This window comes from Dermacentor albipictus, chromosome 3 (genome assembly GCF_038994185.2).
Source record: "Dermacentor albipictus isolate Rhodes 1998 colony chromosome 3, USDA_Dalb.pri_finalv2, whole genome shotgun sequence".
Classification (NCBI taxonomy): Eukaryota; Metazoa; Arthropoda; class Arachnida; order Ixodida; family Ixodidae; genus Dermacentor; species Dermacentor albipictus.
In genome coordinates, this window is record NC_091823.1 from 23,539,009 (window position 1) to 23,551,042 (window position 12,034).

Here is a 12,034-nt window from a genome sequence, read left to right on the forward strand (position 1 = left end):
GTTCACGTTTTGCTCATCGTCTTGAATTTCCATCTCCCGCATTCCCCGTGTTTTCCCTAGATCTTTATTAGTCTCCTTGCGTGTCTCTGGAATGTGTTTACTAACTTATTGTCGAGATCTAGTGATGCATGGGTTGGAGTACAAATGCTTTTGAAGTATCTAGTACAACACTGACTCTTGCCGCATACTGCATTCGTGTAGTACTTGTCGGTGTGCCGCCATTCAGTGTGCGATCCCATGAATGTCTATCTCACTTGCCCTCCTGCCGTACAGTTTGTGTTCACTAAACGCGCTTTGCTGCTAATTCGAGGCATCACCAAGCGCAGTAACATTTTTTTCTGTATGAAACGTCAAAAACAATGTAAAAGCCTACGGCCTTTGCAGATAAGCTAAGTTAAACGCTTCATTTATGTGGCGACACAATATTTTCCTCGATGTCTAGGAACAAGTAATTAGTGTAGACTGCGCTGGAGAAAACTATGGCGTCACGAATTCAACTAGTTCCTTGCACCCGTAAAAATGTCGGCACGTTCAGCGAATTTCGCGATGGAGTAAAGCATTCAACTTCCTTCCCGTATTAGGCCAGTCCTGGCGCCAGTGCCGACGGCTCGACGTCTCTTAAATCTTCGATTTTGGCAACCAAGCGCGTGCTCCCAAGGCGTCCCCGCCCCCTTGGGCGTCGCAATAAGCGACGGCAGACTATCGTCGCGCAGGCCGCCGGCGCGCTCCGCCAGGCGGCAGCTCGAGCGGCGCGGCAGATCTTGCAAGGCGCGCCTCCAAGCCCCCGGGTTCCGGCGGCGGGCAAAGCGAAAGTAGTCTCGGCGCGCGCCGGATCGAACGCCACGGCGCGCACCTGCCTGGGATACGCCGACGCTCGAGCGCGCAGACCCGGGAATGCGCGTCAGGTGAGCGCGTCGCGTGTGTGGCCTGCACCGCGGGCCCGCCGTCCATCTGCACCACAGCGGCCGCACTCGCTTTGCGAAGATCGCCGGCGGATCGCGGAGTGCGTACCGCGAGAGAAAGGCCGTGAAGGCGTCGGCAGCATGTGGTTTCGGCGGCCTTCGCAAGTGCTGTGCCCTTTGCGGGCGGCGGCCACCTGTTCCACGGCGCCGGCCTGAGCCCCGGTCGTCTTTGATGCGCAAACAAGCTTCGACACACTCGGCAACAAAGGGTTGGGAATGTGCCAGCTCGTCGACGATCGGGGATTAGGAGGAGACCAGAAGCCAAAGCCAACGTGAGTATCCGTCGGAAACCCGTGGTCGTGACACTTGCCGAGCTGCTGCTTCACGCTTTGCTATCCTACTTTCAAGCACATCCCGAATTGGTAAGCTTCTTGCATCGCGTCTGGAAGCACTTAATCATTGATACAGCTAGAACTTGAAGAATGTGAAAAAAAGCTTCATCCATCAGTTCGTCGAGAGAGTGACACGATAATTCGAGAACGTAATGCAGTTTGCGTTTGAACTACATTTGGACCTTTGTCGTTTCAGGCTACTGCTCCTATAATTTATCTGCTGGCTTAAAATGTTTTCCTCAGCAACAAGGACTGAAATAGTTGTGCACGAGAAAATATTGAACCGCGCGAGGAAGCACTGTCGCTCAGGTCACACAAAGTATGCCCAAAGTTCAGTCATCGACTGCAAAGGTTTATGAACAAAAACCGGGGGAACTAGTGCTCTAACTGCACTTTATCTTCATGACCGTACACTAGCAGACATATGCTGCAGATAACTTTCTATTGCCTTTCGCTCTTAAGCTCAAGCAAAACATTTTACTACAAATAATTGTGGGCTTTTATGATGACTTGTTGCATGCAGTATCAAATCTTTAAAAGCGACGCTCGACATGTACCGTACCAATAAAATGACGCATGCGGGTAAGGACCACTCCAATTACCGTTCGTTGTGGTTAGCTGACCGCCATCACAAGTCAGTCGTAGAATAAGTACTCATGAGGGGTCTAATTCTAAAATATTTTCGTTCTTAAGTGTTCTTTACCACTGACAGGCTGCCTTCGCTAAAATCTTGTCGAGCGTCGCAATTGGCTGGAATTTCCTTTTACGAACGATTACACTCCGAGAGTTATTGTGAATACTGGTCAACGTTCCCTGCAACTGATAACAGACAGAACCGCACTAATCCACGATTGAATTAACCTCTAAGTCTTCAATGAGGGTATTAAGAGATGCAAGAATGCGAACTGTGAGGACAGGTCAAGCGACTGCGAGCACGCGCCGGCACCGCTCTGAACCACGGCCGCGGCTGAACGGACTTCTTTTTTTTTTTTGCTCTTTTTCACTTCACTGATCCGGTAGGTTAGACCTTAACTAAACGAGAAGCTGCGAAGACACCAAAGCGTTTCTTCATATTGCTTGGCTTTCAATGGAGGAGCGTTTCTTTAAGCCTCATTCTTCCGTTGATGCGCAACGCCAATTTCATTATCGTGCAACGGCCGCTGCAGACACCAGCGCTTATAAGCTACGCGCTTATAGAGCGGACAGGCTCGACGGGAAAGTGTGCACCCTCAGTGTAAAAGACAGTGATTGGCGACACGTCCTCAATAATTTGCATACCTCTACAGGGCGTTCGGGCGACTACTATCTTCAAGTATTAAAAATAGTGAATAAAAGAAAAAGAAAATGATAATGAATTGGGAATTAAGAACAATTTTATATTATCTGACAAAATCTCCACCGTCGCGGACGTCATTTTTTTTTTTAGATAATGGCCAATGCACATGCTAGCTAGCCATATTTCACTTATGAAATTTAATCAGTAACTTTAGCGTACATTTGGCAACTACGGGCATGAAGTCGGTTTGCGCTAAGCCATCTGAGGTCTGCAGCAATCTTGAGACCAGCACCATTTCGAGATCTGTCTCTTATGCCTGCGGCGAAATGTCTCGTCGTTCTGCATTGAGAACTTTCCGTGAAGCTTGTCTTAGACATAGTGCGGATAGAACTGTGCAACACAGTGACGAATTTGGTCTCTCATTTCGCAGTGGAATATCTAGATTCCTGGCATGCCTTGAGCACTGAACAGCTGAAATTCCACCATTGCAGCATGTTTCAACGTGTGTGGTAACGTTTATAATTAATTATAGGTGACTTTTACCTAATTAACAAGTCCATTGCGAATAACCCCGATATTTTTGGTGTTCCTCATGGCTATAAATGGTGACCAGCAAAAATTTATTTTCTCTGAAACTAGGAACTATAGGCACACAGCAGTCACTGAAATGCTCTGTAAAACTGCGTAGTTTCATATTAGCCTAGCTCTCCCATCTGCAACTATGTTACGATCTCATTGCTGACAAATAGAACGTGGAAGCATAGTACAGGTGCCCCAGAAAGTAAGCGGAGCGTGCGAGCTGTGACCGAACCACACCTCCCTGTATATATACTAGCGGCATCAGTGCGTACAACGTGGCATGCGTGAACGTAAATTGCGATGGCCATGCGATATGTTTTTGACCGCTGCCTCGTCGGCGGCTCCGGTGAAGGAACGCTTCTTTCAACGGTCGACACTAAGGGAGGTTTCAGAATTTGCCTCAAGTATCAGTGGTAAGCAGCTCTCGCCAGGACCGTTTGCTTGATAAACGCACGGCGCCTGTCACTGTCCACCATTTAGTTCTTTGGAAACGCGACGATTGCCGTAGTGGCCATGCCACTACGGCAATCCTGCTGTTTCCGTCAGCGGCAGGAAAATAAAAGGTTTCTGCAAGCGCATGAAGGTTCCCCTAGCGTCGACCGCTGGAACTAGCGCTCCTTTGCCCGAGCTGTTAATCAGGTAGGAGTAAAAAACATATCGAAAGGCACCGCAGATTTTCTTTGCACATGCCACGTAGCTCGTGATGCCGCTACTATAGCGCCGGGAGATGCAGATCAGCAAGCGCTCACGCGCGCCGTTTACTTTCCGGGGCACCTGTGCGTAGTCAGAAAGAGCACTGCCAAGCGTGCGGCAAGGAACGCTTATGAGTACGGCTGTTTTGCTTGCCAAAGTCACGCATAATAACGTGTTCAGGATGTACAAAACTCTACATATAGATCCCTTTCTCGGTCCATTACGCGCTCCTTTAAGGCTCAACATTATTTTTTTCAACAGCCGATTTTTTTTATTATTATGACCTGTTTTTAGTGTACTTCGTTTGAGACATGACAGAAGTATTACGTGGAATTTGTAAGTGTCAAAACAGACTTACAATATATAAAAAAGACACACAAAGAAAGTACAGGACAAAACTTCACTCACACCTGAACTACTTATTAGAACCACATATGGCAAGAACCTGTACAGAAACGCAACCACAGTGTCATGGAGTATCGCAAGAGTGACAACCCATAACAGCGATAATCCGGTGAAACAGATAACCGGCAGCAATTATTTACAAAATAACAGGGAAAGATAAACACTCGTGGTAATATTTATAGGAACTGCAAAAACCTTGCACGTGCGTGAGAGGCGTGACAGAGGCGCTATCGTCATTTGCACCAGAAAAAAAAGCGTAGAGTATTTCACCTCCTCCTTCATGCCTTGATCAAGTGAATCCGAAACATGTTTCTTTCCACACTACGAGTCACAAGTACGTGTGCCATTTGCCCCGTCACACGTGTCACAAAGACACGTGCTAGACACGTGCCACAAATAAATTTAATATCTACGAGTACATTATGCGCTACGTGTACAGCAATATGTTTCAGGTAAAGCGTACCATTCATGGCCCACTTCGCATTGAAATTTTACGTACGAATACACTCAGTTGAACGTTTTCTACAGTGTTTTTGTGCTATCATGCCTCGACATGTTTCGATCCCGATGAATATGAATACATTAAATGTCGAGTGATAATTTGTCATAGGTAGGAAAACAACGCATACGTTACTCAAACACATATTGTTGGATCTTTTTTTCATGCCTCCAAAGCATTCGCTGCTTCAGAGAAAAAAAAAAAGAAACGAAAGGCAAGGGAACGAACATGAAATGTTCGTTGAAGTGCCTAGAGCTAAAGAGGCGTCAGCGTTGTAGCTTTCAATATCTGCATTCTTTGTCATCCATAACAGCTGTCATTACAAATATGTGAGAGCATCGGTGGTGTGCACGTATAAGTGTTAACTCTTAAAGGTCATCGTTCAATCGTAACAGACTGAAGTCTGTATCTTCGCGCGGCACCAATATAGCGAAGGATTTACCACATACAATAAGGACAGTCGACGTAAATCAAGGAGAAGAGAATTGTTTTTACACATATGAGTTCGCATACGTAAAAGATTACTTCTTTTATAGCCTCCTCCTGGCGTACGGGCAGAAAAAAAGTTCACATTACATACAAAACACGCTCGTTCGGGAATATTGGTCTGAAACTACGAGACCGGGTTCGTTTCGGAAGCGTTTACTTCTGCGTAATTTCACGTCTGGTTCGAACTGAAAATTAGATTTGAGGTTCTTTTTTTTTTTACGTTGCGCATCTATAATTCGAAAGCAAACACCCTCACGTCTACAACAACGCAAACGTCGCCTCACACTGCGTTCCTTTCTGCTCGTTACGGGGTGCTGACCCCCGCTCGCTGCATTCCCAGCAATGTGCTCACAGCAGATGCACACAGTGAACGTTGAGGAATGGCCATTATCTGACGACGCTGTTTAAACAAACAAGCCCGAAAGCAACTGCAAGCTCTCACGACCCCGGGCCGCGCTCCGAACCGACGACGACAGAAAGAAGCCGCTCTCCCCATGGAATTCTTCTCCGCACGTCGTGCATTATTGAAACAAGTTTCATCGGCGCGCGCGAAACAATAAGAGAGTACAATGCCAAGCGAGCACAAGTAAGCTACTCGTGCCAAGCTCGCAGAGTGCGAAAGCTTCGAATTCCGCGCGCCTTGTTCACGCTAACTCGCCGCTGCCGTACAGAATTCCAAGACGCCGAACGAACGTTAGGTTAGGAAGCGAAGAGAAAGGGGAGAACGCCTCTTTCTTGCGGGGTTCGCTGCCTTGGCGACCCGCTCTCGTGCCCGTAATGAGCCGCGAAACCGGCCATTAGCCCCCTTGGAAAGTAGCGTCTCTTAGCGGACCATTTTCCGGCTGTGGCTGGCTAGCACGAGCTCGCGGACGAGCGACTGAGGGAGCAAGTCGGGTGTTGCCAAAAGTACTCTTTTTCTTCCACTACTAAGAAGAGAATGCTTGTGCTTTCGGCCGGGTGAAAAGGAGCACATCGTGACGCTTCCGGAGTGGAAGCACGACGCTTCCACACAAAGCTACGCCGTCGTAAGCAGACAGCGTCCTCACCATGACAAGAAACAAGAGGGCTGGGACAGACGCTTTTCTCCATAGCAAGGATTAAGACTTGTAAGAAAGCGAAGATGGTGAACCAGGCGATTCGGTCTACCTCGCTGCGCAACGCGACACAATGCGATAACTCTTAAGCAAGGGCGAAGTAACTTGAAATAAATGTATTGGAGACGAACAGAGGAACAGAAGACATTGAAAACGACGCACCCAGCAATAAATGTTCGATCCGTAACGGCGGCTACGAACTGAGCGGAAATATGATGCAGTAAAATTTGATTTGGGCGAGTCGGTTCATGGCTATTCAAAAGACGCAGCACGACTGGGACGGAGATAAAGAAACACAAACCGCGCTTGTGATGTGGTTTGTGGTTCGTTGTCTCCGTCCCAGTCCTGCTGCGCCTTTTGACTGAGCGAGAAAATGCGGACAGCTGGGAGCTCATCCACAGCTTCGCGGACCTGCGCCTTGGCTATGCGAAGGTGCAGCGAGTACAAGCCTATAATTATTGTGCGCTATCTAGGGTTGTGCTCTTGTTATCATTTTACAAATGAAATGGGCGATGGTTCCTGTTGACGCAGTAAACAAGCGACAATAAGTACTCCGTAGGAGAATCGGTTAATCTAGTTCTAATAATTGCTTAATAAATAACGCAGATCCGCTTCAAAAGTTTCACCGCGGTAAGCCGTGCGACAAAGAGAAACTTCGTTCTCTGCTGCGTTGTTGCTAATAATTGCCGAGAAAAATCGTCGGTACATCGTCTGCGCATCCGTCGCATGGGTTGACCCCGCAGATGGAATTATATCTGGCAATTTCGTCACTGTATTGCTTTTACTACCAACTGGTGAGTGCCTGTACTTGGAATTCACTCCAACTTTCTCGTTCTGAGCTAAACCATTTGTTTCTACAAAGCCGCCAAAGCGGTCATCACTTATTCGGAACTGTTGCCCTTTGAGCTGATCCATCTTCCAGCTCAAGCACCTTCCAGCTTTGAAGCAAGTGGACACGCTCAAAGGAGTCACACAGTGGCACTTCCACTCTGTGAGTGTCCGCTGTTCCCTCGACATTCCGTGGCTTGCGAGACCAAAGACGATCTTTCTTGCCCCAGTCTAGCCTGACAGAGACGCTTCATTATGCGCCGATCATTAACATACCCCTGCCGTGCGCCATCAGGCGTCACGTGGGCAAGTGGTGCCAAGAAAACTGCTCTCGGTGAGGGATGCGTGCTAACACTGTTTTATAACTTGTTCTGCAACTCCTTTACTGAGTTTGCTGCCGCCGCAAGGCATAATCACTGTACAGCGCTGTCAACCTCATCACGGCGATCCCAAATCGGGAAGTTATCTCACTTCTCTGCATGGTCCCCGTAAGCAAACTAACAGCTCCCAGTCTTTCATGACGGCACTGCAAAAAGACAAGGCACAAAGGAAAACATGAGCATCAGTACAAGGATCTCTAATGATTCGCCCAGTTTTCAGTTTTCTACCAGATCGCTTTTATATCCGTCCTTAATTCACTGACTATTCTGCTTGTGTCGGTGTCGTTTTCATCAATGACGTCCTGGTTGTGTAGTTTTTTTATTCTGGTATGTAAAGTCACTATATTTCGCGACGTCCTTGCTGCGCACCTCTTAGTAGCGGGGTGCGGTCTTCGCGTTCCACTTTAATGCATACCAGCCGAGCTCCTCCTCTTGTTCGACATCTGTGCGGTGAAGCGCGCACGGGTGTTGCCTTGCTGCTACAGACAGCTCCGGGAAGATGGCTGTAAGTGCATGCTCTTTGTGTGTTTATTATGCATCTTTGTCTACTCGCTGTCGTTTTTATCTTGAGAGTTCTTCCCGCTGTCGCTTCCCTCGTTTGACATGCACCTAAATCTACGTGTATAAATACACTCCGGATAACATTAATTTGATCCGTTTCTAGTACTTTCCTTGAGCATGCAACAAAAGTGTTATTGAAGTAAAGAACGCGGCATGCTGCATATTCTTTAGAGCGGTCATGTGAACAATTATTGCTCGCTGTTGATATAACATTGTAACATCGCAATAAGACATCGTGTTCCGCCATTTCTTTCTTTTTTTCTTTTGTATATAGCTGTCGACTCTATAGTTACGCTATGAGGCCTCAATTCGATAGCGCCACGACTAATTACACCAACTTCTATGCGACTAGTTTGAAACGTGCACGAAGTGCAGTGCGGCTTCGCTTGGAATCACAGGCAGTTCGAGCACGCCTCAGTCGAGCCGGTTCGGTGCTTGAAGGCCATGCAATAACCACGTCACCTAGAGCTGCCAACGTGAGCCATTCAATTGTAGGCTACCCTTGCAAACGCAGGGGGAACCTCTCTGCCCGGTTATCACGTCGAGTGATGAACATTCTCTGCTTTCGCCAGCATATCCACAATGTGTGTGCCTACGCGTCAGCGGCGTCTAATACCGCGAGACCGCTAGACCAGGTTTAGGTGGCGTGAGCAGTCCCCGGATTTACGTCCGAAGTCGCACTGCAGTTTGCGCATGCGTCGAACTGTGTGCGTTAAAAAAAAATAATCTTGAAACACTGAGGCGCCAAAGCGCATTTGCGGGACCCAGAGCTATTAGAGATGTAAAAACACATGACAGACATTTTGTCCCTGTATACATTTAAAGTTTGCACGGAGCGTTTATCACAAGAGGTAAGCCTCGCTCCCCCCCCCCCCCCCAAAAAATGAAAAGAGAACAGCATGAACATGCGTTCGTCGAGGTTGCTCGGGAGGAGGAAAAACATTTATGAATTGTGCCAAGAGGACGAGTAATCTAGCATAACATACTTTATTTTTGTCTGAAACTTCGTGACAGGCTTCAGTTAGGTAAATACTGAAAAATAAATGAGAAACCTTCAGAAATAAACGTATTATCCCAGATGATTTTTCTCCGCACTCGAAATGTCAGGAGCGCACAGGATCCTGGCAGCTAGCGTTCTGTACTTTTTGCAGCGCGAACTTGGCCAGCCATAGTAACTTCCAAGAGAGCTGCGTGAGATCTAACCATGCATGCAAAGTATAGATCTTATTTTCATATCATTCTTCTCATGTGTTATTTTCCACTTGGCAAGCAAACTTCTCTATCACTAGTGGGTCTAATAAAGGCTAGTTTCTGGATGTTTTTGTTTTTTCTTACTTTCCAACGAAGCTTTTCATTCACTATGATCAATTTCGTAGCTTGCCTGGGCTCTTCTCGTATATGTATACTACAGCGCCCTTTATCGGTGTACGATGCTTATATGGGCAGCATCACTAACGTTTCAGTCAAGCTGTCGTATGCTTACGGTTCTCGCAAACCGAGGCCGTTATTGCTTATCTCCATAGCGCGGGAAACACGTACACAAAGGAGTGACGCCCACGGTGTTTCATTGTTTATGACCGCGTCACTCGCGATGTCTTCTAGCTAGCAGTGAACCAAGCAGTCCAAGTTATAACCGTGCTGCGCTCATGTCACTTAGCCGCACTATGCGTTGTCTGTCATCGGCATTGTGACAATGCACCGGATGTCCGTGTGGATAATCTTCCTGTTTTTCCTTGTCTTTTGTCGTTCTGTCTCTCTGGCAATACACGAAATAATATTCCTCACCATTGTCAGAGAAGAGCTTCGAACTATGGACCTCCTATTTCGAGGTGTTCGACTACGCCAATGAACGCTTGGAGGATCAACTGCTGTTTACGAATCGTACAGTACATGTCGGAGGCGGATGTCGACCACAAAAATTTAAAATAAGCACTCAAGGTTAATAACCAGCCTATGAGCGCCTACTACTGCAATACACAGGCCCCTTCAATGTATCTCCACTTACCTCTGTACTACGTCAACTAAACCAATCAAATCTCACCAATTTTTGCCACCTTTCATTAATGTTTCCTGTTCCCAGAATCCCCTTTTTTTACTTAGTTATGTATTTCATGATATACACCAGATGACCGTCTTGCCTATACCTTCACTTTTTCTTCTTAATCACCCCTAAAATACCCTTTACTCAACTTTCATTCTTCAAGCATGGTCTATGATGCAACTTTGAGCCTAGATCATTTTTCGTTTTCACTGCTCGTTTATGATACCCTTAAATAAAATAAAAACTGGTGTTTTGCGTGCCAAAACGACGATATGATTATGAGGCACGCCATAGTGGAGGACTCCGGGCTAATTTCGACCACTCGGGGCTACTTAACATGCACCCAGTGCTCGGCACACAGCCGTTTTTGCATTTCGTCCCAATCGAAACGCGACCTCCGTGGCCGGAATTCGATCCCTTGCTTTTGTGCTTAGCAGCGCAACGCCACAGTCGCTACGCCTCCTCGGCAGGTTGCGATACCATCAACAAGCGATGAAGTTATCAAATGTTGTCCCAACGAGCAGGACAGCCATGCCGTAGCACGTTAGACGCCACCGTCTCTCTCAGTTGTACAGCAGAACGCGATCCCGCGACACTGCCGTACTGTCACACCTGGATTTATGATTCCCGCTATCATGTCCCGCTGTATAGTGTGTATCCCAGAAACTGGCCAGTGTCAATTCATTAACTATTTATAGCACCGGGCAAAGGTCTGACAGTAAAAAGTAGCGATGAATATTGCTACCACAAAGAATGACAGGGAGTATGGCTCACAAGGAGATTAAAAAAAGACAAGCCGGACGAACAGCTCGCGTTTCAGTGACAGGAACATCGACATCAACAACAACGATGAGCGCCAATATCCACCCTAGAAACAGCCGCCGTATGGGAGACATGGACAATTACAATGCACATGCAACTAACTACATGCATGTAGTGTATTCGACGAAAAAAACAGGATATTCCAGGCACGCGGCCTCGGCTAGATTCTTCGGTGCAGTGAACCTTGCGTTCATCGGCGCTTGTGAAACGCGTGTCATTGATTGGCCCGCTTTATCAGAGATATATGTCGCCTGAAGCTAATCAATGATCAAACGTCTTCCAACAAACAGACATCGATTGCAGAAAGCGCCGTTAACCAAGCCCTCCCATTATGACATTTCAATCGTTCAGGACCGCGCGTTCAGGTAGCAATTATCAGCATCTCGTGCTATGCTTAAGTTATGAGGAACGTTCTGTTGAGCACGGTCTGCTCATATCGGTAGGCGCCCCAACACTCAGTCAGAGCTAGCATTAGAGGCTTAACGTTTGTAATCAACTAAAGCTGAGTGCTACGCGTACGTCAAAACATTTCTATATTGCCAGACGTGTCAACCCTCAGAGAGGAAATTTTTTCCGAAATTTACATGTCGGGACAAATATTTTACGGAAAGTTGCATGTCTAGGCAAGCATTCACCACTGCTTTAATTTAGAAAATATTACATCGATGCATTTTGTGAATTTAGTGCAATTTGCTCAGTCTTATATCACAGGTATTTCTCGTTCTAACACTTGGTATTCGAAAGAAACTACCCACAGTTCTTCAAGGAAGAAATGAAGCTGTTGTGAAATCATTTACTTTGCCTCTTTGCAAAAGCTCGAAAATTCTAGAGTAGGTCTGCTTGCTCCTATGCGCCAAAAATTTTCTAATACTATGACAAAATGCGTTCGAAGAGGAGATCAGAAATGATCAAAATAACATATTGTTTCTTTCTTCTAAATTCCACCTCTGCTTAGTGCATGCATATGTTGGCAACCCGACCTACATGTGTAATCGTGTTCCCTTCCTTTTTTTTTTTGTAATAGCACGGACGATCGCTTTTTCTTCATCGATTCACGTAGGGAGAACGCGCAA

At 46.8% G+C, this 12,034-nt stretch overlaps 1 protein-coding gene and 1 long non-coding RNA gene across 4 annotated transcripts in view; one reads left to right on the plus strand and one right to left on the minus strand.

Annotated features, from left to right (window-relative positions):
* Positions 1-12,034, minus strand: part of LOC135903894 (uncharacterized) — a 224,876-nt gene that overhangs the window by 139,345 nt on the left and 73,497 nt on the right. The window lies entirely within an intron of this gene.
* LOC135903893 (uncharacterized) overlaps positions 776-12,034 on the plus strand; it is a 124,982-nt gene continuing 113,723 nt past the window's right edge. For 2 of the 3 annotated variants that reach the window (XM_065434341.2, XM_065434342.2), the window contains exon 1: positions 776-1,234. Coding sequence is in view for 2 of the 3 variants with exons in the window: in XM_065434342.2 (XP_065290414.1) it covers positions 1,179-1,234 (56 nt within the window). In the remaining variant the exon portion in view is untranslated. Of the gene's footprint in view, positions 1,235-7,950; positions 8,043-12,034 lie in introns of those variants that run through there. The other variant, XM_070535223.1, reaches the window with a different exon arrangement.